The sequence below is a fragment of the Pogona vitticeps genome, chromosome 2 (assembly GCF_051106095.1).
Source record: "Pogona vitticeps strain Pit_001003342236 chromosome 2, PviZW2.1, whole genome shotgun sequence".
Classification (NCBI taxonomy): Eukaryota; Metazoa; Chordata; class Lepidosauria; order Squamata; family Agamidae; genus Pogona; species Pogona vitticeps.
Genome location: NC_135784.1, coordinates 467,486 through 493,031, shown reverse-complemented (window position 1 = coordinate 493,031; position 25,546 = coordinate 467,486). Strand labels below are relative to the sequence as shown.

General features: G+C 47.9%; 3 protein-coding genes across 9 annotated transcripts in view; all 3 read right to left on the bottom strand.

Annotated features, from left to right (window-relative positions):
- Positions 1-20,114, bottom strand: part of LOC144587244 (uncharacterized) — a 40,222-nt gene extending 20,108 nt beyond the window's left edge. For both annotated transcript variants that reach the window (XM_078387227.1, XM_078387229.1), the window contains exon 1: positions 19,830-20,114. The gene's annotated coding sequence lies outside the window, so the exon portion shown is untranslated. The remainder of the gene's footprint in view (positions 1-19,829) is intronic.
- The window catches only part of LOC144587242 (uncharacterized), a 100,180-nt gene extending 79,152 nt beyond the window's left edge, over positions 1-21,028 (bottom strand). Inside the window, exon 1 of the mRNA XM_078387214.1 lies at positions 20,915-21,028. The gene's annotated coding sequence lies outside the window, so the exon portion shown is untranslated. The remainder of the gene's footprint in view (positions 1-20,914) is intronic.
- LOC144587203 (uncharacterized) lies at positions 1,880-21,038 on the bottom strand. 6 transcript variants are annotated; one of them, XM_078387000.1, is made up of 4 exons: positions 20,915-21,038; positions 17,936-18,013; positions 13,561-13,663; positions 1,880-5,740 (listed from the first exon to the last, which is right to left on the bottom strand). In XM_078387000.1, the coding sequence occupies exon 4, from the start codon at positions 5,458-5,460 to the stop codon at positions 3,424-3,426; it is 2,037 nt and encodes a 678-aa protein (XP_078243126.1). In that variant the 5' UTR covers positions 5,461-5,740; positions 13,561-13,663; positions 17,936-18,013; positions 20,915-21,038; the 3' UTR covers positions 1,880-3,423. The 6 variants fall into 6 exon arrangements, with proteins under 6 accessions (XP_078243126.1, XP_078243127.1, XP_078243128.1 ...); XM_078387001.1 differs by lacking the exon at positions 20,915-21,038 and adding an exon at positions 20,827-20,873; XM_078387002.1 differs by lacking the exon at positions 20,915-21,038 and adding an exon at positions 18,689-18,825.
- Positions 21,039-25,546: the final 4,508 nt, after the last annotated feature.

The window sequence follows — 25,546 nt, the reverse complement described above, 5'->3', positions numbered from 1 at the left end:
CTGTCACGGTTATTCCCCTGCCTCTGACACACATCACATTGTTTACAGAACTCCTTGATCTGCTTCCCTATTTCAGGCCAGTAAAAATTCTGTGTGATTCTCTGCTGTGTTTTGTTCACCCCTAAGTGCGCAGCAAACATGTCAGAGTGCCCCCTGTGTAAGATCATGGGGCGATACTTTTCAGGTACCACTAGCTGACTTCTGATCCCATCTCCCCCTTTTGAGATATTCATCAGGGTCTCTCTATATAAAATTCCCTGTTTCTCGCGAAATCTCGCTGTGGTTTCAGGTGTTAGCTGGGTGTCTGTCACCTGTTCAAAACACTTTTGGAGAGTGGCATCTGCCTTTTGCTCTTGGCCAAATTTGCTGTCTGTGGTTAAGGTTTCCACCACAGCTTCGGAACTAATCTCATCTGCTTCCGTCTCGGGCTCGACAGTACCCCCCTGAACTGTCCCCGTGGTAGCTTGTGAGCGTGTAATCACTAGCACCCGTTTGACATGTTCAGCCAGGTCATTTCCAACGAGCACGGCTGCTGGCAGAGTCGATGAAATCGCTAGCCGCCAAACTCCCCTCCAGCCTTGAAAGCTCACAGGTACCTCAGCTACTGGCAGTGAGATCACCTGTCCCTCAATCCCTGCCACCTTCAGGCTCTCATTTGGGATTATATACTCCCTAGGAATAATATCTGGATGGCACAGGGTCACCTGGGAACAAGTATCCCTCAGCCCCCTATACTGATGGTCAAGTATTCCTACGTCCACCCCTGCGGTCTCAAACAATTGCGAATCTGTCCTCACTAGTAAGCAGCGCTTGACCTCCACAAGAGGACCATTTTCCCCAGCCTGATCAGCAGATGTAACTGTTCCAGATTGAGTAGCCATGGTAACAGGCTCCCTCAATGGCAAGGAGCTTTGCTCTGTCTGGACACAGAACACAGCTTTTGGCTTGGTTCCACTCAAATCATGAGGCAAATTTCCCTTTAGCTGCTTCCGTTTCTCACACCCTGAGATTAGATGGCCCTTTCCCTGACAGAAATAACATTTTCTGCGGTACTTGGAGTCTTTCTCATCTGGTTTTGGTTTTCCCTCCAAAATCTGAGGTCTTGGTGGTTTCATGTCTGAGGGCTTCCCTTCACCATTATTGTTATTCCTATTTCTACTCATTATTTCCATCTTCTTCAGCTCAAACACCATTTTGTCTACTTCCAACAGTCTCTGTTTCACTTCCCTTTCACACGCCAGTTCCCTCACCCTCAGTTCATGCAGTTGGGCTCGGAGCATTTTTCTGAGTTCTGGGGTCAGTTCTCCCGTGCTCTCATCCCCCATTTCTGCCATTTGGCTTCGAGTCAAGGGCATAATCCCCCCCAGAACAGGCTGCCTTCAAAAGTCAAGCCTCAAAATAAAGCGACGACTTTTTTCCTTTTGCCTCAGAAACAGCCTTCTATAGATTGCTGCTGTTCCTTCAGCACTAACTTGCAACTGTTGCCAGGCAGAATCCACCCTCTGCTAGGCCTCTCAGCAGACAGGCTAGATCACTGTTACTTCACACAGCTTTGCCTCAGCCTTTTCCCGCCAAAACAGGTTGCCTCAGAGCTCCCTAATCTAGTCCCCAATCTGAGTGTGCACGTTCTTCCACTAGCGCACCTCCCCGTGAGGTAAGCCTAGAAGATTACCTACGTGCTCTCAGATTGTCCCTGACTAGACCCCCCTTGCTCTGGGCACACTTGCCAAGGCTTTGCTGGACCACTGGACAACTGGATCAGTCGTATCCCACACGTTGAACACCAATCAATTTGACAACCCCAGACCTACTGGAGTATGCCACACTTTAACTAAGCTGCCACCAACCATTCCCTATAAGGAGTCACACAGACCAGGAATGGATTTTTAACCAACAAAAGAACAAGGTTTATTTAAATAACAAACAGGGTAAATAAAAAGATCAAGTAAATAAGATACTGTAACGTGGCTTAGTCTCAATCATAGACATACAACAGTGTAGTTCACACAGAACCCTTTAAAGTAAAGCACAGACCCTGAACCTATCAGTTCTGGCTACCTATAAAGAAACCTGAACCTCTGGCTACCTATAAAGAAACCTGAACCTATCAGGTATGTACAAACTGACACACAGTTGTACTCAGTCTGACACACAGACACCAACTCCAGCTTCTTCACATCAGCTCCAAATATATATACAGTACAGCTCCTCCCCCCTGATGTCCCGCCTTCCACTCCCCATAGGATGGAACTTTCCCTCCAAACCCATGACAGACAGGTACCATCAGTGCTGTATGTGACACCCTGTTCTTTGACAGACACCTGGATGATGATGGCGGCGGCTGGTTCCCCAGAGGAGCGCCCCTGCGACAACCTGAGAGCTTGTCCTTCTAAGTCAAAAGGGAAGAGGCATTCGCCCGGTTGTGGGTGCCCCAAAGTCACTCAGTTCCTGGCCTGAGATCCACATTGCCTTCCTCGAGGCTGGATCTGGCCCTGATGCCAGCCAGAAGAAACAACAAAGGCTCCCATACAATAACCCATAAAATTGCAAAAATTAGCGTTTGCTAGCAAGTAAAACATAATGGACTGTTTTAAATGACAACTTGTATATCTTAGTTAAGAATTCAGCAACTTCATTTCTCAGTTCCTTAATAACCGTTTGGTGGATGCCATCTGGGCCCGGTGACTTACTGATCTTTATTGATTAGGTTTAAAAAATCCTATATTTTAATCTGATTCAATTCATTAGTCAGCAAGGATTGATTGGGCAGTGGAATCTACCCAAAGAACTAATTTAATTTCTCTGCAATCTCCAAGTCCCCCTTTACTTCCCCGTTCCCTCCCTCCTCATCCGGAGGGCCAATCACTTCTTTATTCCCCTATAGAAAGAAATAAAGAAAAATAATAGAAAAGGAAAAACCAGAGATCTGTTCAGGAAAATAGGAGATACAAAAGGGACATTTTGTGCAAAGATGGACATGAAAAACAGTCTGAAGCTCGACATCAAAAAAACTAGGATCATGGCCACTGGTCCCATGACCTCCTGGCGAATAGAAGGGGATGACATGGAGGCAGTGACAAATTGTTCTTTCATGGGCTCCATGATCACTGCAGATGGTGACAGCAGCCACAAAATTAAAAGACACCTGCTTCTTGGGAAGAAAGCGATGATAAACCTAGATATCATCTTAAAAAGAAGAGACATCACCTTGCCAGCAAAAATCCACATAGTCAAACTATGGTTTTTCCAGTAGTGTTTTATGGAAGTGAGAGCTGGTCCATTAAGAATGCTGACCGCTGAAGAATTAATGCTTTTGAATTGTGGTGCTGGAGGAGGCTCTTGAGAGGCCAGTGGACTGCAAGGAGAACAAGCCTATCCATTCTAAAGGAAATCAAACCTGAGAGCTCACTGGAAGGACAGATCCTATAGCTCCCCAGCGTGGGTCCCTTGATGTAACCTAAGGGCATCACTGCGACTAAAGCTCTTTCCGCATTCCATGCATTTATGTGGTTTCTCCCCAGTGTGGGTCCTTTGATGTGACCTAAGATGACCACTGCGACTAAAGCTCTTTCCACATTCCATGCATTTATGTGGTTTCTCCCCAGTGTGGGTCCTTTGATGTGACCTAAGATGACCACTCCGACTAAAGCTCTTTCCACATTCCATGCATTTATGTGGTTTCTCCCCAGTGTGGGTCCTTTGATGTGCCCTAAGATGACCACTGCGACTAAAGCTCTTTCCACATACCATGCATTTATGTGGTTTCTCTCCAGTGTGGATCCTTTGATGTAACCTAAGATAACCACTGTGACTAAAGCTCTTTCCACATTCCATGCATTTATGTGGTTTCTCCCCAGTGTGGGTCCTTTGATGTGACCTAAGATGACCACTGCAACTAAAGCTCTTTCCACATTCCATGCATTTATGTGGTTTCTCCCCAGTGTGGGTCCTTTCATGTAACCTAAGGGCACCACTGTCACTAAAGCTCTTTCCACATTCCATGCATTTAAATGGTTTCTCCCCAGTGTGGGTCCTTTGATGTGACCTAAGATGACCACTGTGACTAAAGCTCTTTCCACATTCCATGCATTTATGTGGTTTCTCCCCAGTGTGGGTCCTTTGATGTAACTTAAGGTCACCACTCTGACTAAAGCTCTTTCCACATTCCATGCATTTATGTGGTTTCTCCCCAGTGTGGGTCCTTTGATGTACCCTAAGGACACCACTGTGACTAAAGCTCTTTCCACATTCCATGCATTTATGTGGTTTCTCCCCAGTGTGGGTCCTTTGATGTGCCCTAAGATGACCACTCTGACTAAAGCTCTTTCCACATTCCATGCATTTATGTGGTTTCTCCCCAGTGTGGGTCCTTTGATGTGACCTAAGATGACCACTCCAACTAAAGCTCTTTCCACATTCCATGCATTTATGTGGTTTCTCCCCAGTGTGGGTCCTTTGATGTGCCCTAAGATGACCACTGTGACTAAAGCTCTTTCCACATACCATGCATTTATGTGGTTTCTCTCCAGTGTGGATCCTTTGATGTAACCTAAGATAACCACTGTGACTAAAGCTCTTTCCACATTCCATGCATTTATGTGGTTTCTCCCCAGTGTGGGTCCTTTGATGTGACCTAAGATGACCACTGCAACTAAAGCTCTTTCCACATTCCATGCATTTATGTGGTTTCTCCCCAGTGTGGGTCCTTTGATGTAATCTAAGGGAACCATTGTGACTAAAACTCTTTCCACATTCTATGCATTTATGTGGTTTCTCCCCAGTGTGGGTCCTTTGATGTAACCTAAGATAACCACTGTGACTAAAGCTCTTTCCACATTCCATGCATTTATGTGGTTTCTCCCCAGTGTGGGTCCTTTGATGTAACTTAAGGTCACCACTCTGACTAAAGCTCTTTCCACATTCCATGCATTTATGTGGTTTCTCCCCAGTGTGGGTCCTTTGATGTACCCTAAGGACACCACTGTGACTAAAGCTCTTTCCACATTCCATGCATTTATGTGGTTTCTCCCCAGTGTGGGTCCTTTGATGTGACCTAAGATGACCACTGCAACTAAAGCTCGTTCCACATTCCATGCATTTATGTGGTTTCTCCCCAGTGTGGGTCCTTTGATGTACCCTAAGGGTACCACTCGCACTAAAGCTCTTTCCACATTCCATGCATTTATGTGGTTTCTCCCCAGTGTGGGTCCTTTGATGTAACCTAAGGTTACCACTCTGACTAAAGCTCTTTCCACATTCCAAGCATTTATGTGGCTTCTCCCCAGTGTGGGTCCTTTGATGTAACCTAAGGTTACCACTCTGACTAAAGCTCTTTCCATATTCCATGCATTTATGTGGTTTCTCCCCAGTGTGGGTCCTTTGATGTGTCCTAAGATCACCAGTGTGACGTTGATGTGACCTAAGTTGACCATTTTCACTGAAGCTTTTTTGACACGCCATGCATTTATATGGTTTCTTCCCTGTGTGAGTTCTTCGATGTGAACGCAGATTTCTTCTTCTGCTGAAACTCTTTTCACATTCAGTGTTTTTGTATGATTTCTCCCCAGGGTGAGTTCTTTAAACTGAACTAGCGTAACTGGTCTGAATCTATCTCCACACTTCAGGCGTGGCTCACTCTGGCTCATGGGTTTTTCCAAGCTTTTCTTCCCGGCTTCACACTTGACTCTTTTCAGGGCCAGAAGAAGCGGCTCTGTATAATTCTGGCCATCGTATTTGTTACCTGATAGAGAAAAAAGAAGATGTCTTGACAATGTCACACAGAGCAGAATGTAACTGGAGGTCAAACCAAAGAGTTTGCTCTCTCTTTGACCCCTTTGAAAGGCATATGTCTCTTGAAGGCTTTACAGGCAACATTTGAAAAATTAGCCGTATTGTGCAAATAACATGGACTCCCCTTGCCTGAACTGATACTTCCAAAGGGACAGGGATGGGAAAATATAGGTGATTAATATTAACCACTATCCGAAATAATATTAATCATCGGCCATCAAGACAATTCTGACTGATGGCAACCCTTTTTTCAGGGGTTTCTATGTAGAGAATACTCAAGTCATTCCCCATTCCCTGCTTCTGGGACCCTGCAGTTTCCCAAAGGCCACACAGGCTTTACTTACCTGTGGGAGATACAGCAGGCATCCTCTGGTTCTGCAACTGGATATTTAAACCACAGAGCTATCCAGCCAGTTTAAAAATACAAGGAGAGACTTTGATTAGAATTGAGGGTTTGATCAGAATTTGATGGTTTACTTGCAAATTTCCTCCACTGTACAGTACTTAATTTATAGGCATTGCAAGTCCACAAATGTATTGAAAATGGTGATCCCTTGAAAGGAGAAAGGGAAGGAAGACTTGGAGAACCTGGATTAATAAAAAGCCACTGTTGGCTCACATTTAGCTTGCGATCTACAACAATTCTAACATTCCTCTCACTCGTACTTTTGCTGAGCGATGTATCCCCCATCTTGTACCTGTGCAATTGGTTTCTTTTTCCAAGGTGCAGGACTTTGCACTTGACTGTGGCGAGGTAGGATCTTGCCAAAAAGAGGGGGGAAATGGTTTAAAGTCTTGATAAATACTGTAAAGATAAATGTTAATGGCTGAAGAGGAAGGTAATTTAAACCCTACAAAGGATGAAAGAAGATATAATATTACAATATATAATAATATATATATAATATGATATATATGAATGAAAGTATAATATTACAACCTCTTCATGGATTCCTGCCTTGTTGTGGCAAATTGACTTGAGTAATTCAGAGAAACTATGGACTATGCCGTGCAGGGACACCCAAGACAGACAGGTCATAGTGGAGAGTTCCGACTAAACTCAGTCCACCTGGAGTAGGAAATGGCAATGCCACTCCTATCTTTGCCAAGAATACCCCATGATCAGAAACAAAAGGCTAAAAAATATAACGCCGGATGATGGGACCCTTAGGTCAGGAGGTGTCCAATGCTACTGAGGAAGAACGGAGGACAAGTATAAGTAGCTTCAGAGCTAATGAAGTGGTTGGGTCAAAGCCGAAAGGACACTCAGCTGTGGACATGCCTGGAAGTGAAAGGAAAGTCAGATGCTGCAAAGAAAAATACTGCATAGGAACCTAGAATGTAAGATCTATGAACCTTGGAAAAAACCTTGATGTTAGGAAAGTGTGACGGCAAGAGGAGAAGGGGACGACCGAGGATGATATGGCTGGACAGTGCCTGCGAAGCAACCAACACGAATTTGGCACAACTCTGGGAGGCAGTGGAGGATAGGAAGGCCTGGCGTGCTCTGGTCCATGGGGTCACGAAGAGTCGGACACGACTAAACGACGACAATGATAAACCTTGGGAAGCTGGATGTGGTCAAACGGGAGATGGCAAGAATAAACATTGACACCCTGGGGGTCAGTGAACTAAAATGGACGGGAATGGGTGAATTCAATTCAGATGATTATCATATTTACTACAGTGAGCAAGAATGCCGTAGAAGAAATGGAGTAGCCCTCATAGTCAACAAGAGTGGGAAAAGCTGTAATGGGATGTGTCAAAAATGATAGAATGATTTCAATACGAATCCAAGGCAGACCTTTCAACATCACAATCATCCAGGTTTATGCACCAACCACAAATGCTGAGGAGACTGAAATTGACCCATTTTATGAAGATTTACAACACCTTCTAGAACTGACACCAAAGAAAGATGTTCTTCTCATTATAGGGGACTGGGATGCTAAAGTAGGGAGTCAAGAGATAAAAGGAACAACAGGAAAGTTTGGCCTTGGAGTTCAAAACGAAGCAGGGCAACGGCTAATAGAGTTTTGCCAAGAGAACAAGCTGGTCATCATAAACACCCTTTCCCAACAACAGAAGAGGCAACTCTACACATGGAAATCAACAGATGGGCAATACTAAAATCAGATTTATTATATTCTCTGCAGCAAAAGATGGAGAAGCTTTATACAGTCAGGAAAAACAAGACCTGGAGCCGATTGTGGCTCTGATCATCAGCCTCTCATAGTAAAATTCAAGCTTAAACTGAAGAGACCAGGAAAAACCACTGGGCTAGTGTGACACCCATGAGCCGGGTCGTGAGGAGATGCTGGGAGTGCTGTCTCGCCCAAAAGCCTCCGTGGGCACTCAGACAGCCCCCAAGCCATTCCCACCCCGGATGTTACACCAGTCCGTTGATACAGTGGACTTGGAGAAGGGGTTGAAGGGGTTAAATATAGCTACCCAGACTCCTCGGGTTTGGGCGGGGAAGGGGGCGAAGGATCCTGAGGAGGGAGCGGCAGGGGAAGTCAGTCACTGACAGGCGGGGGAAGAGAGTGGATGGGAGTGGGTATCCATCCAAGACCCCTGGTCGGGTAAATGGGAACAGGTCTGCCTGACTAAACAGGAGGCAGAGGAGAGGAGGAGGAATGAGGCTAGGGTCCGAACCTCTTATTGGGGAGAGAGAGAGACCCGAGAGTGGCACAGGAAATTAGTGGAGGAGAAGAGAAGGGTAGAGAGAGAGAAAGAGGAGAAGACCAGATGGCATCTGGAGGAACTGAAGAGACTGGGGTACTATCCGGACCTTGGGAACACCCCGGGGCAGAGACCTCCATACCCTGGGGATATACAGGGTTCAAAGAGACGACCCCACTATTAACCACGGAGCGGGAGGACTTCGATCCCGAAGAACCCTCACAGGTTCAGGCCGGTCCATGGGCTATGAAGTCAAGCAACCCGTTCGATGAAGATTGGGTGCCCCTGTCTGAGCCGTTGCTCCCACAGGAGAAGTTTGTTCCCAAGTTGATTGACATTTCCATCCCTTTACCCTAGTTAAATAAAGAAGACAAATGGTTCAGTTCAAATGCGTCTACGGCTTTATTTGGGACGAGGGAGGTGAAGAATAGCGGACCCTCACAGCTAGTCAGGTACACCAGTTAGGCATCCTTCAGTCTCGAAAGACTATGGTAGCGTGCTCTGTATGGAGGACTTGGAACAGCGTCTAGTGTGGCTGAGGAGGCCGATTCGAGAGTGACAGTCTCTTCCACACTGAAGACAAATCCAATCTGTCCCCTGTCCAGCTCCCTGGTTTTGCTGCTTTTGTGACTTCCTCTTTGCCTCAGCCTGCTGGGCAAGGGTCTCTTCAAATTGGGAGAGGCCGTGATGCAATGCCTGCCTCCAGGCTGAACGCTCAGATGTCAGGGTTTCCCATCTGTTGAGGTCCATTCCTAAGGCCTTCAGATCTCGCTTGCAGATATCCTTGTATCGCAGCTGTGGTCTCCCTCTGGGGCGATTTCCCTGCACTAATTCTCCATACAGGAGATCCTTTGGAATCCGACCATCAGCCATTCTCACGACATGCCCAAGCCAACGTAGACGTCGCTGTTTCAGTAATGTGTTCATGCTGAAAATTCCAGCTCGTTCTAGGACTACTCTGTTTGGAACTTTGTCCTGCCAGGTGATACCAAAAATCCGTCGGAGGCAACGCATATGGAAGGTGTTCAGCTTCCTCTCCTGCCGGGCACAAAGGGTCCAGGACTCACTACAGTACAGGAGTGTGCTTAGGACACAGGCTCTATAGACCTGGATCTTCGTATGTGTCGTCAGCTTCTTATTGAGCCATACTCTCTTTGTGAGTCTAGAGAACATGGTAGCTGCTTTGCCAATGCGTTTATCCAGCTCGACATCCAGAGACAGGGTGTAAGAGATGGTTGAGCCCAGGTACACAAAGTCATGAACAACCTCCAATTCTTGTGTGGAGATGGTAACAGAAGGAGGTGAGTCCACACCCTGGCCCATGACTTGTGTTTTCTTCAGGCTGATTGTTAGTCCAAAGTCTTGGCAGGCCTTGCTGAATCGATTTATGAGTTGTTGGAGGTCTTCAGCAGAGTGGGCAACAATGGCTGCATCATCTGCGAAGAGGAAGTCCCGCATGCATTTCAGTTGGACTTTGGTCTTCGCTCTCAATCTAGAGGGATTAAAGAGCTTTCCGTCTGATCTAGTCCGGAGATAGACACCCTCGGTTGCAGTTCCAAAGGCATGCTTCAGCATGACAGCAAAGAAGATCCCAAAAAGTGTTGGTGCGAGGACACAGCCCTGTTTCACTCCGCTTCGGATGTCAAAGGGGTCTGATGTTGAGCCGTCAAAAACTACAGTGCCTTTCATTCCCTCATGGAAGGATCTGATGATGTTAAGGAGACGGGGTGGACATCCAATCTTGGGAAGTATTTTAAAAAGGCCATCCCTGCTAACCAGATCAAATGCTTTTGTAAGGTCTATGAAGGCCACTAAGAGTGGCTGTTGTTGTTCCCTACATTTCTCCTGCAGCTGTCGGAGGGAGAATACCATGTCAGTGGTGGATCTATTAGCTCGGAATCCACACTGTGATTCTGGATAGACTCTGTCTGCAAGAACCTGGAGCCTCTTCAGCACAACACGGGCAAGCAGCTTCCCTACAACGCTAAGAAGAGAGATGCCACGGTAGTTATTGCAGTCACCCCTGTCGCCTTTGTTCTTGTACAATGTGACGATGTTTGCGTCCTTCATGTCCTGTGGGACTCCACCTTCCCTCCAGCAGAGACAAAAGACTTCATACAGTTCGGTGGTGATGATCTCCTTACAGCACTTCAGCACTTCAGCAGGGATGTTATCCTTTCCAGGTGCCTTGCCGGAGGCGAGGGAATCCAAGGCCGCTTTTATTTCTGCTAAGGTTGGTTCGCTGTCCAGCTCTTCCATGACAGGCAGGCACTCAATGTTATTTAATGCTTCTTTGGTTACTACATTCTCTCTGGAATATAGCTCAGAGTAGTGCTGTACCCAGCGTTCCATTTGCTGTGCTCGGTCCTGGATGGGCACACCTGTAGTAGACTTCAAGGGAGCAGATTTCTTCTGCATTGGACCTAAGGCCTGCTTGATACCGTCATACATTCCTTTGATGTTACCTGTGTCCGCTGCTATCTGTATCTGAGAGCAGAGCTGGAGCCAATAATCATTGGAGCATCTCCTGGCAGCCTGTTGGACTTGGCTACAAGCAGCTCGAAGAGCTTGCAAGTTGTACTCGCTAGGACAGGCTTTGTATGCTGCTAGAGCTCTTCTCTTAGCCTCAATGGCTGGCATTAACTCCTCTGAATGGGCTTCGAACCAGTCAGCCATCTTTTGGGTCTCCTTGCCAAAGGTGGACAAGGCGGTGTTATAGACAGTGTTCTTGAAGTGTTCCCATCGTTCAGGTGCATTTACATTAGCCGGACCTGGGAGGGCTTCCTCGAGTGCTTGGGTGAATTCCTTCACTTTTCTTTGATCACGAGTCTTGCTGATGTCAATACGTGGTCTTCCTTCCTTTTTCGTGTGATATACTCTCTTTGTTTGCAGTTTTACTCTACTACACACCAGGGAGTGATCAGTATCACAATCAGCACTCTGGTAACTGTGTGTGATCGTAATACTAGGGAGGCTAGAACGTCTAGTGAGGATCAGATCAAGCTGATGCCAATGCTTGGATCTTGGATGTCTCCAGGAAACTCTGTGTTGCAGCTTCGTATTAAAGAATGTGTTGCTGACACAGAGACCAAAATAACAGCAGAACTCCAGCAAGCGTTGGCCATTTTCATTCATCTTTCCAATGCCAAAACGGCCTAGACAGGTGGGCCAAGAATTATGATCAGCACCAACTCTAGCGTTAAAGTCTCCAAGAATGAACAGTGCCTCTCTTTCAGGGACTTTTTTGATAGTAGCTGCCAGATCGTCATAGAATTTGTCTTTCACTTCTGGAGTGGATGACAGTGTTGGTGCATATGCACTAATGAGGGTTACTGGTCCTGCTGATGAGTGGAGCTGCAGAGACAGGATTCTTTCACTCCCCGCAGTAGGTGGAACAATGGATCTCAGCAGAGTATTTCTGACTGCAAAGCCAACACCATATTCCCTGGTCTCATTCGATGGTTTTCCCTGCCAGAAAAATGAGAAGTTTTTTTCTTTGACAGATCCTGAGTCTGGCAGTCTTGTCTCTTGCAGGGCAACAATGTCCATCTGCAGTCTGCTTAGTTCCATGTCAATGACAGCTGTCTTGCGCACATCGTCTATTTCTTGGAGGTCGTCAGGAAAGCCATAGTCAGAAAAGCCAGGGGTCATTGTCCGTACATTCCAGGTGCCCAGCTTAAGGGCAGAAGTTTTCTTACGATTGTTGCATGGTGCACAGTTATCGATCTGCTTGTCAGGTTTGACCCTAAACCCCACGCACCCCGTGAAGTTAACAGACCGTGGCGAGGTAGCACCTTAGTGGCTGGGGGCTGCCCAGCTTAAGGCAGGCGGTATCTACCTATTGAGGTGCAATGACTTCTCCCACCGTCAGAAGTAGCCCCTGGCGTCATGCTCTACGCCAATTGAGCAAAGACTTATAACCGGTAACTGCTACTTCCCGTGTTGTTTCGACGCTGTATGCGAAGCTGGAGTGTCCTCTCCAGAGCACGAAGCCTGGGTAAAATAAAATGGAGGATAGGCTGTTACCCAAGCAGCAAATCCCCCCTCTCCACGTCGCTGAAATAGTCCAGTGGAAAGGCAAGAGCCAGTACAACTGGTTCCAGTGACGTCGCAGGAGTTGGCAGAAGGACACAAACTGCCTCCGGGACTCCAGCTCCGGATTTTGCCTCGAGGTTATCTCCTGAAGCCTTTTCCATAATTGGATATAGCCACAAGGCAGTGGAGGTTTAAATATGGAGTTTTCCTTCTCCTAGATGGGCTGCCTTCCAGGGCTGACGGGCCCCACCTACCCGGCCTTCTCTAATAGTGTGGAAGTATGCAATGTTAGTTGGCTTTCCTATTTATCAAATTGAGGTAAAAATAGGATTTGAAAATGTCATACACCATTAGACATACTCTCCTGCTCATCCTCCCTCAAAGCTGAAAATCTACCTTCCCACAGGTCATGAATATCTACCATGTTAAGATCGGAGACAGGATCGTAGATAGAATTAGAGTATTTGAAGAATTTCACGCGCTATTAGGCGCGCGGTCCTGGGAGATCCCATTTTAAACCATGTGTTGGGGGGGATACACAAAGAGAAAAAAGGAAAACATCTACCTGGCCTTAGCTCCTTTCTCTCCTGTAAGATGCCCATCCTAGGCAAAACTTCCTGGTAAAATGGAGAGAAGGTCCTGGGAGATCCCATTTTAAACCATGTGTTGGGGGGGGGATACACAAAGAGAAAAAAGGTATAAATCCCTTATGAATTCACAGGTATAAATCCCTTATGAATTCACAGAGAAAGTGAAGAATAGATTTAAGGAAAGATTTAAGACTTTAAACCATTTCCCCCCTCTTTTTCGCAAGATCATACCTGGTCACGGTCAAGTGCAAAGTCCTCCTATGGGAAAGAGGCCACACAACCCGCAAAAAACTGGACTCCACAGACAAAGAACTATTAGGCCTACACATTATTATCAGTGAAAAAAATGAGAAGTCAAGATTGGGACAAGACTATACCCTCTCTTACAAAAAGATAGAAAAAGAAGCAATAAACCACACAGCCAGAAATTCAACAAATGCCAAACAAGCCAACAGATACTTACACTAGACTCCACGCGTATCATCATCAATCTGTCGGGACGCCAACTCTCCCCAGAATAAACCTCAGCGGACGAGGAAATTTTGCAGTAACACCAAGCAAAATTCCTGTGGAAGACATAATAGCTAACGTGGAATCAGCATTATACAGTATAATCTCCCGGAAGAAAAAGCAGAGGAAATAAGAGGGGAAGTGACTAGGATCCTACAGAAAGCAAAAAACCCCAGAAGCAACATGACAAGAAAGGAGAGAAATGCCATCAAGTCCCTGAACTCAGACCCGGACATCATCATCCTGCCAGCAGACAAAGGCAACGCCACAGCAATCATGGAAACAGAAGAATACAAGGACAAAATCAGAGAACTTCTAGACCCCATCACCTACAGAAAACTGAAACGGGACCCAACCAACAAAATCACAAAACAAACAAACATGCTGATCAGGAGTTCTTCCCTGCCCCCCAAAGTCCTTCAACGAATCTGCAAGACAGAAGCTCTCCCAAATCCACAAGGACCCAATCCCACTCAGACCCATTGTAAGTGCCATTGGCTCCCCAACATATGAATTAGCCAAACACCTAGCAACCCTCCTACAGACCCACATTGGACAAGCCTCATCCTACATCAACGACTCAGGACATTTCATAAGCAAGATCAGCACCCTAAAACTCTGGGGACAGATTGATCAGCTTTGATGTAGTATCCCTGTTCACTAAGGTACTGATAAAGGACACCCAGACACTCGTCCAGCAGATATTTCCAGAAGACATCAAGCCCGTCTTCCAACACTGCCTAACGACCAGCTCTTTCCAGTGGGATAATGAATTCTACGAACAGACAGATGGAGTGGCCACGGGCAGCCCTCTCAGCCTGGTTATAGCAAACTTCTACATGGAGCATTTTGAAAAACTTGCCCTGGCTTTGGCACCCCTCGCACCCACAGTCTGGTTCCAATATGTGGATGACACATTTGCAATTTGGAGTCATGGTGAAGAAAAATTGGAAGAATTTCTCAATCATCTCAACAGCATCCACCCAAATATACAATTCACCATGGAAAAAGAAATAGAGGGCCAACTCCCGTTCCTAGATGTCATGGTCCAACGCAAAACTGACCTCCGACTGGGACACAAGGTCTACAGAAAACCCATCCACACAGACTGGTACCTACACAAAAACGCCAACCACCACCCACAGCAAAAAAGGGACATAATGAAAACACTGGTAGACCGTGCAAATCGGAACTGTGAAGCTCAGTTTCTCAGCACTGAACTCAACCATCTGAATTGGGACCTACAGGCAAATGGCTACTCCAAAAATGAAATCACAAGAGCCATCAAACCAAGAAAACAAAACCAAACTGAAGAAGAAAAACAGCCACCCACAAATAAAGTATTTCTGCCATACATCAAAGGGGTCACGGACCGCATGGGGAAACTTTTGAAAAAACACAACCTACAAACAGTATTCAAGCCTACCACAAAAATACAACAAATGTTACCGTCAGCAAAGGACAGAAGAGACCCCTCACCACCGCAGGAGTATACCGGATACCTTGTAGTTGTGGCCAGGGATATACTGGAACCACAAAACGAAGCATCCAAACCAGAATCAAAGAACACAAGAGACACTGCAGACTAAAACAACCAGAAAAATCTGCAGTAGCTGAACATGCCCTAAAACACATTGGACATGAAATTCTATTTCAAAATACTGAAATACTGGACAACACCAGCAATCATTACGTCAGATTGCACAGGGAAGCCATTGAAATCCACAAGCACCAGCAGAACTTCAACAAAAAAAGAGGAAAGTTTGAAACTCAACAAAACTTGGCTCCCAGATCTCAAAAATACAGCATGCAAAAGGTCAATGAACTCCACCCAGCCACAAGGACAGGGGATTACTACACAGAAAAGACCAGCTAATGACACCCATCAACCACAGTGACAGATAATCTCCTCTCATTATCACAACAATACATCCACAAGACACACTAATCACCCATCTACAGAGAAAGACAAAATGTGGATATAAACGAGTAGATCTGGTGGAAGGCGCCCTCCAAACGCTCCTGATGCTTCCTGTGATTGGGCTAAAATTCTCTGATATATTGATGTAAGCTTTACAACATCTCACAGCCATAAATACTACACTCCCAAGCCAACTACACCAGAGCACAAAGTGCTGTCCTCTGAAGATGCCAGCCACAGAGACTGGTGAAACGTTAGGAAGAACAACCTTCAGAACATTGCCAAAGAGCCTGAAAAACCCACAACAACCATCAGATTTAAGGAACTCGATTTGGTGGACAGAGTGCCTGAAGGACTTTGGATAGAGGCTCGTAACATTGTACAGGAGGCAGCAACAAAAACCATCCCAAAGAAAAGGAAATGCAAGAAAGCAAAGTGTCTGTCCAACGAGGCCTTAGAAATAGCAGAGAAGAGAAGGGAAACAAATGCAAGGGAGACAGGGAAAGTTACAGAAAATTGCATGCAGACTTCTAAAGAATAGCAAGAAAAGAGGGCCTTCTTAAATGAACAATGCAAAGAAATAGAGGAAAAGAATAGAAAAGGAAAAACCAGAGATCTGTTCAAGAAAATTGGAGATATTAAAGGGACATTTTGTGCAAAGATGAACACGATAAAGGACAAAAATGGGAGAGACCTCACAGAAGCAGAAGACATCAAGAAGAGGTGGCAAGAGCACACAGAGGAACTATCCCAGAAAGATTTGGATATCTCGGACAACCCAGATAGTGTGGCTGCTGACCTTGAGCCAGACATCCTGGAGAGTGAAGTCAAATGGGCCTTAGAAAGCTTGTCTAACAACAAGGCCAGTGGAGGTGATGGCATTCCAGTGGAACTACTTAAAATCTTAAAAGATGATGCTGTTAAGGTGCTACATTCAATATGCCAGCAAGTTTGGAAAACTCAACAGTGGCCAAAAGACTGGAAAAGATCAGTCTACAACCCAATCCCAAAGAAGGGCAGTGCCAAAGAATGCTCCAACTACCGTACAATTGCACTCATTTCCGACGCTAGCAAGGTTATGCTCAAAATCCTCCAAGGTAGGCTTCAGCAGTACGTGGACCGAGAACTCCCAGAAGTACAAGCTGGATCTCGAAGGGGAAGAGAAACTCGAGACCAAATTGCTAACATGGGCTGGATTCTGGAGAAAGCCAGAGAGTTCCAGAAAAAAATATCTACTTCTGCTTCATTGACTATGCAAAAGCCTTTGATTGTGTGGACCACAGCAAACTATGGCTAGTCCTTAAAGAAATGGGAGTGCTTGGCCACCTTGTTTCTTTCCAGAGGCTCTGCAAAGCTTCCCTCTTCCCTGTCATAACCTCCCAGCAGGAGCCCTTCTTGAGGAAAAGACGGCACACCTCCCACCTCCTTGGGTCTCCAGATTTCCCTTCTTTTCAAGGGCAGTTTGGCCAAGGAAACCCTGCCTTGGTCGCCGCAGGAAGAAGCCGAAGAGATACAGGAAGAAGGCTAGCGGCTGTTCTCTTAGGACAACATCAATCCTGCAAAAACTGTAACGGATGCTCCCCAAATCAATCAATGAGTCAACTGGAACTGACCAAAAAGACTCTATGGATTGGAAAAAGATCTACTCTTGCAGAGAAGCCAGAAGAAGAAGAAGGCTGTCTTCCGTCATTCCCTCGCCAACAATCCCGACATGCAGGAGTCACTTCACCCTCTTCGATCACAAAAGAGGAAAGGAGAAATTCGGGGGGGGGGGGCATGTCAGGCTGTCCAGGGTTGGAATCTCGCCGACAGCACCTGCTCTTGGTGTCGGGTTGAGCCAAGCAGGACTGGGAACCAAAAGAAAAACACTCTGCACATGTTCAGAGAAGCACTGCTGTAGGCAGTAAAATTGGGACTCACACAACCCGGGTTCAAACCCCCACTTAGCCAGGATACTCCCAGTGTGTGCTTGCTTTCACAAAGGCCAGAGGCCTCCAAAACTGGGCTGGTCGGAAGTTACTTAATAGATGACAGAATGAAGTTGACAGAACAGTCTCACAGCATATGGGGATTTCATGTCACCGTTTTGATACTGTCATGGGGTCAAAATTTCTTAACTCACGTAGAGTTAGCATGCAACTAATCAAGAAAACTGGGAAGTCATCCTGTATCAGCAGACGATGGAAGGTGTAAGAGAACAATGTAATTTGTTGTCGGCTGATGTGGAAGTAGATCTGGTGGAAGGCGCTCTCCAAACGCTCCTGATGCTTCCTGCGATTGGGCTAAAATTCTCTGAAATACTGATGTCAGCTTTACAACATCTCGCGTCCTGCTAATCATAGGGTTATCGTTTAATAAATAAACAAACACAGTGTCGCACCTGATCTCAAAGAATGAGAGACCTTACCTGCTTTAAGGGGGGCTTTGGATTTCTCTTTTCATGCAGAGAAAAGTCGGGAGAGCATCAGCTGAGTCTCACCCCGTCCTTGGGAGAGAAGAAAAAAACAAATCATTCTGAAGGCTTCTTGATTGGACGAAACCAAAAACTTCTCCTTGTGTTTTTGACAATCTGGAGAATTCAATTCTTTAAAAAATACCCTCCTGTTTAAAAATGCAGGGGGGGGCACGGTTGTGTGTTTCTATACCCACTATCCCAAAAGCCAGGAAATAGCCCAAAACTGCTGCACAATCTCGTGCCTGCCTTGCCAGCAGGAAAAAGGAGACTAAGCCTGACAGAGCAAAGGGACGCTGAAGGTTGACTGCTATCCAAGGCGGATGTCCAGAGGGTCTACAGCAGGGGGTCTCCCCCAACCTTGGGCCTCCAGATGTTCTTGGACTTTTGCTCCAAGAAATCCTGGCCAGCAGAGCGGTAGTGAAGGCTTCTGGGAACTGCAGTCCAAGAACATCTGGAGGCCCGAGGTTGGGGACGCCTGGACTCTGCGGGAGACCCTCTTCTGCTCACTACCCTTTACAGCCCTGACCATGGCTTTGTGTCTGGGGGAGGAGTGGTCACTTGACAAAAAAGGGGAGTCAGCTTCTGGGATGTAACGTTGCATTTTGTCACTCTGTGAATGGCAGTAGTGCTTGGGGGGGACGCCTGTTCAACCCCCACCAACTTTCACCCTGTGGAGAGTTTCAGGTTTCCATTAATTCCCCGTACTATTTCACAGAGCCATGAAAAACCGGAAAGAGGCTATCCAGAAGAACGTGGTGGTCCAGCACCCCCCGTGTGATGATGACACACAACGTCCGTCTGCTTTTTAAGACCTTCCAGGAGGCCCTTCACTCAGCCCCTTCAGCCCCCAAGGTCTGGCCGTCCAGCCGACCACCGTCCCTTGTGCCAAAGAAAACAAGCAAGACATAAACAAGCAAAGAGGAGAAAGGCAGGATAAAAATTATTTTGAATGAATGCATGAAAGCATGAATGCATGAATTCTAAGCTAATTAAGAATCTAATGACTGAATTTCCTGCCTCTAAGAAATTCTCTTCCTGGAAGCCAAGAGGAGATTCAGACAATTTCCTGAGAATATTTTAAGCCAAAATCAGCAGCAGCAAACCTCACAGAAGACTCACACACACAGACACAGACACAGACACAGACACAGACACACACAGAGGGGTCCCAGCCCCCCTCCCTTCCCCCCCAGGGGCTCTCCTGCCCCCCCCATTGCTCTGGGTGGGAAGAGGATGCAGGTCAGGGCCTCGTTTGTGGACCAGGAACGTCCCTGCTTTGCAGGAGCCTCAACCGCCTTGGCTGCCAGATGGGGCGGCATAGGAATGAAACATCATCCTCATCATCCACATCCCTCCCTCCCAGCCGACCCCGTATCTTCTCCCTTCTCCAAGCCCCATTTCTCTGGACCCCCCTCATCCTCCTCCCACCCCTTGCAGCCCCCCCTTCTGCCCCCCAAAAAGGCCCCCCATTTCCCCCTCGGGGCTTTCCAGGAACTTCCCCCCCAAAAGCTTTCGAACAAAAGGGGGTTCCTGTGTGTGGGGGGGCTTTCCTGGGGGGGGTCACGCTCAGACTTCGGGTGGAGAAGGTCTTTTGGGGGGGAGAGAGGAGGGGGAAAAACCCACACAAAGGGGGGGGGAGGGAGAGGCGAGCCTGAGGGGAAAACATACACACAAAAGGGGGGGGCTTCCGCACACAAACACACACCCTCCCCACAGAAGGGGAAGAGGAACGGAAAGGCCCCTCCCGGGACCCCCTCCCCGAGGAGTGTGTGTGTGTGGGGGGGAAGCGAGTGGGAACCTCTTTCTACGGATCCCCCCCCAATAAAGGCCCCCAAATGGCCCCCACCTCCGAGAGGCTCCTGAAGCGGGAAAGAGACCGGAAGAAACAGCGAGAGGGAAGGAAAGGGAGGGGGCACGGCCTCCACTTCCGGTTCCGGTGGGGGGGGGGACACAGCCCCGGAAGCAGCACCCTCCTCCCACTCCTCTACCACTTTCGTAGCTCTACGGTCTCCCCTTCCCAAAAAATGGCTTTTCCAGCAATTCCCCCCCCCCGGGAAGGCCCAGCCCTCGACCCACGCCCAGAGGGAGAGGGGGGGGAGGAAACCCCTCCACTCTCTCACCCCCCCAACCCCCCACCCCCCTCCCTGCCTGGGAATCTGACCCCCCCCCACCCAGAGCCCTTTCAAGGGTTTCCTCCTTCCATCCCCCTTGAAAGACTGGGAGGGGGGGGATCCCGAAGAGGCTCAAGGGGGGGAAGGCCAAGGATCGCGGGGGGGGGGGGGCGGAGGAGGAGGGAGGGAGGGGCCCCCCCGTTTGCGCCCACCTGACCCCCCCCTCCAGCTTCTGCCCCATTTCTGAGACACCCCCCCCTTTGCAGCCCCTTCCCTCGCTTCCCACCTGGGGAGGGGGGTGAGGTTGGGGAGGTTCCTGGAGGACGGAGACATTGGGGGGGAGGGAGAAAAAGAATGACCCCCCCCCGGGCGACGCTCCCTTCTTTCTTCCCCCCCCCCCAAAAAAAGGGTGCCTGCAGGATCTGCGGAAAGAGGGACCCGCCGGCACATGCGCAGAAAGGGCCCTGGTGCCTTGCTGGGGGGGGGGGAATCTAGACCCTCTGCCCGCCGTCCAAATCTACCCCCCCTCCACGAGGAGGAAGAGGAGGCCGGGGACCAACATAAATAGACGCTTCCCCATTTCTTCCCCCCCCCCTTGCAAGGCCTTCCCGCATTGAAGACCAGGCGGAAGGAGGGGCCCCAATCCGGATTGCACGCTCTCTGGGGGGGGTCGGGGGGGGGGCGGCGGCTCTTTTTCTGAGTATTATATATATATATTTAAAATATACATACCTGTATATATCTCTGCAATGCCTTTGAACACTTAGACCATCCCCCCCCTCAACCCCGGTCTTGCAATGCCCCCCCCCCCATGGCTCGCCTCCTTGCTGGTCCTCCGGCGGGAGGGAAACTCGCGAGGAATCCCGTCCCGTCGCCTGCAAAGCGGCCTCTTCTTCTTCCCCGGGGATCCTAGAGGGTCGGGGTAGGAAGAGGGCGGGGCCGGGCTTCCCACCTCCGGTTCCCCTTCGACGCAGCCACGCTCGGAGCAGCTCCTCCTCCTCCTCCTCTTCCCCCTTTCATAGCTCTAGGCTTTCCTGTTGACTTGAATGGGAAAGAGGGGGAGGGGAGGGTCCCGCAACAAAGCGGGTGGGGGGGGAGGGGAGGGGAGGGGAACGGAGCCTCAATTGGGGGGGAGGGGCAGGAACAGGAGAGGGGAGGGGAACGTGGGGGGGTGCGGGAGCCTCCCGATTCCTGTCCCCCCCCCGCCCCATCAAAATGCACTTTTTAGGGTCTGTAAAGCATTTCCCGCCAGAAAACCAAGCAGGAAAGTCGAGCGCGGGGGGGGGAATAGAAGTGCTTGAAGGGATTGCAGAGATACATATTTTTTAAAAAAAACTCAAGAGAAGAGCCATTCTCACATTCACACTCACGTCCACACGCATATTCAACCTCTCCCTTCCCCCATCTTTTCTGCATGCCTCAGAACCTCCCCCCCCTTTTTTTTCTGAGACGTCTTAGCTGCAAACCCATTAACTTCGAAGAGGTGTAAGACAATTCTCCACCTGGAATTCCCATCATGGGTCCAGGTGTGACTCCATGTTCTTCTTTGACTACAGATCCCATGCTCCTACCAACCATGACAAGCCCTGTGGTGGATCAGGCCCAGGGGCCCCTCTGAGTCCCCCTCCCTGTCTCTCTCCCCCAGTGGCCCCACCAGATGATGCCTTTGGGAGCCCATGAGACCACCAGCCTCCTCTCTCTCCGGAGACCTCTCTTCCCCTGGATCCGGCACGGATGGGGGGCCGGGGTCTCCTCGACTTGACCACTGGGGACCCGATCCCAGGCTGTGCGGGGAGCCTCAGCCGCGACACAGGGGGAGAAGGGGGAGAGATTGTTTCAGGAAATGAGAAAGGAGGCAAGGAAGAAGGGGCAAGATTTTTTTTTTCAAATTAAAGATTTTTCCTGGTGGTTCTCTCCCCCTTCCCTCCACAGGTGTAAAGGTGATCCCTTCGATGTCTGATTAAATGTTTCCATTTGCCCATTTTGCTTGGGGATGATCAACAGAATCCTTTGGTGGCTTCACCCCTGACAATTTCCACATCGGTTCCAAGGTCCAGCTCATAAAAGTGAGATCCTTGGTCAAAGAAAACCTCTTGAGAGGGAAACCTAGTCTCGAAAAGACCCCTATTCTGTCGAAAAGCCTGTCCGGGAGGGGCCTCGGTATTCATGGCCCTGCTGGGGGTGGCCTTCCCTGGAGCGAACGGACCTTGGCGATCTCTGTTGGTCCTCCTCGACATCTTGGCGGCCTTTGATATTGTCTTTTTTAAAAATATATTTTATTTATATCCCACCTATCTGGTTGGGTGTCGACCACGGTATCCTCCTGTTGAGGCTCTCTGAGTTGGGAATTGATGGCTTGGCACTTGCCTGGCTCCGTTCCTTCTTGGAGGACCGTCCCCAGAGAGTACAGCTTGGGGAGAGCGTCTCGGCCCCGTGGAGTCTCAATTGTGGGGTTCCACAGGGGTCGATTATCTCCCCAACGCTGTTTAACATTTATTTATTTATTGTCATTGTAAGTATATACACAGTACTGTATACCCATACAATGAAATTCACAGACATCCAGAGACCAGATACATGCACACACATAAAATTCTCCAACACTCCCCACCCATTAAAAAAAAATCCCCCAACACTTTCTACACACTAAATATACAAACATCTACACCGCAGGCCAAGTAACACAATCCAAGTAACTATTCACTACTGGTGGTCTTTAAGCTCATTATTAAGTGCAATTATAGCTCTGGGATAAAAACTATTCAGAAAATGTGTGGTCTGAGTCTTAATTGTTCTATACCGCCTTTTTCCACCTCTGGCCGATTCCTCGGCTGCGGCCCTAAATCAATACGGGGGTGCTCACTACCTTGGTGCATGCATTCGTCATCTCAAGATTAGACCACTGTAACGAGCTCTACGTGAGGCTGCCTTTGAGGCTGATGCGGAAACTTCAGGTGGTGCAGAACGCGGCGGCCAGACTTCTTACTGGGGTGAGAAAATTCCAGCATATTTCTCCTACTCTGGCCGCACTGCATTGGCTGCCCATTCGTTGCTGCATCAACATCAAAGATTTAGTGCTTACTTATAAGGCCTTAAACGGTTTAGGACCTTGATATTTGATGGAACGCCTACTCCCACCAAGTTCTACCCAGACCACCCGTGCGAGCCAGGAGGTGAGGCTGAGGAGCCTGACACCGAGAAAGGCCCGGAAGGAAAAGACATGAAATCGGGCCTTCTCGGCGGTGGCTCCTCGCCTCTGGAATAACCTCCCTCCGGAGATTCGCGCGGCCCCTACGCTGGTTATCTTTAAAAGCCAATTAAAAACATGGATGTTTATTCAGGCCTTCCATCCAGTCAATACTTGATTCTTTCTTCTCAATTTTCCTTTATTTATTTTTACTCTATTTTCTTGGTTTTTACATTCTCATTGAAGATTTATGTAACTATGAATACTTTATTATGATCAACAGATCAGATGTGAATAACACAGAATAACCACACAAGAATAAACAGAATCAATACAACTATAATATACATTATGTGCAGAAGACTCTTAGGGGGACAAAATGCGTAAATAAATCTTAGGATTATACCCCTACCCCCAGTTCATACATATTCATATATGGGTACATACATGTATATATCTACAGGATTAAGACACCATTTCTCGCCTGTGAAACGATGTGTTTTTATTAATTGTTTATGTTATATTGGAAGCCGTTCAGAGTGGTCACATAGACCAGATGGATGGGATATAAATAAATAAATAAATAAATAAATAAATAAATAAATAAATAAATAAATAAATAAATAAATAAATAAATAAATAAATATGGCCTATTTAGGAATGCTTCCAAGAGGACAAACACATATAGAATCACAGAACTATAGAATCATGGAAAAGTGAAGTTGGAAGGGGCCCATAAGGTCATCAAGTCCAGCCCCTTGCTTAACGCAGGAATACAGTCAAAGCAGATCTGCCAGGTGATGGTGTAAGTTTTTCTTGAATGCCTCCAGTGTTGGAGAACTCCAAAACAGTCGAAACATAAAACCCAGAAGGGAGCTGGAGGCATAGCTCTGCCTCACTTCCATCTGCTGACTTCTGTTTCAGGCTTGGGAGTGAAGTCTTGAGAAGTCCAGGCTGAAACGTTCACCTCCCTTTCTTATACAGTGGTGCCTCGCATTACAATGTTAATTTGTTCCAGCAAAATCATTGTAGAGCGAAAACATCGTAATGAGAAAATTAAAAAAACATTAAAATGCATTAAAACCCATTTAATGCATTCCAATGCGCTTAAAACTCACAATCCAGCGAAGATCCTCCATACGGCGGCCATTTTCAGTGCCTGTATAGAGAGGAATCCGTCCCTAAACACAGCAGGGAGCCATTTTAATTACACGGTGGCCATTTTGAAACTACTGATCAGCTGTTAGAAAATCATCATTTTGTGAAGAATTGGCTCCCGAAGCAGGGAACTTATCATCGCAAAACCAAAAAAACTCTATTTAGACCATCATTTTGCGATCACAAAAATGTCATCGTGAAGCAGATTCATCGTAATGCGGGGCAATTGTAAAGCGAGGCATGACTGCATAATTTTTAAATCCTTACTTTGGTTCCCCAAAGCAGAAGTGGTTCTTCAGTTCACTCTTCAGGATCCCAAAAGGAGAACGAAGAGACTCACAAGAGCCCCACGGGAGAAAGGGGGCAAGACGGTCCTACCCTCCACCCAAAGAAAGTGGAGGGAGCCCAAGCCAGCGAAAAGGGGAAAGGGGACAAAGAGGAAAAGGGGAAACTCACCCACCCCCATTGGACATGAGGGGAAGAGAAATGGAAGGAGACGAGGAGCCAGAAGGACGAGAAGCAGAGAGACTAAGTGGGGGCCAGAACGGTAGACGAGAACAGAGTAAACTATTGCTAGAAGGGTGGGAAGGTTTCTAGATGGAGAACCCGTGGATTCCTATCTGGGGGGGGGGATGAGGATACCAAGAGAAGAGGTAGAAAGGGGAAGGAACCCTCGCTCATCCAGGAAACCTTTCTACAGGAGAGTAGAGGATGGAGCTGAAAGAGAAGGGAAGAGTGGGCGCAAATAGCGGCAGAGGAAAGAGAGAATGGAGAACGGAAGAACCATCACCCACGCGGGGGTGTGGAATCGCCTTCCCAGAGGAGACGACCGGAGTGGGAGAGCGGTGGACGGAGGAGACCCTCTTGCATCGGCCGGTGTCAGCCTCAAGGGAAGCCCCACAGAAAGAGGATAACGGTAGTCTCATTTTGAGAATATCCGTGCGTGGACCAATCCAGGGAGTGTCAGGGCGTCCTGGCTGGGGTGCAGCTGTGCAACCGCTCAAAGAGGGATGTAGGCAGATCAGATCACAGACGCCATCGGGTTGTCCATTGGCAGGATCGGGTCCAGAAGGACACCCAGCGTGTATTGGGAACCACCCAAGTCAC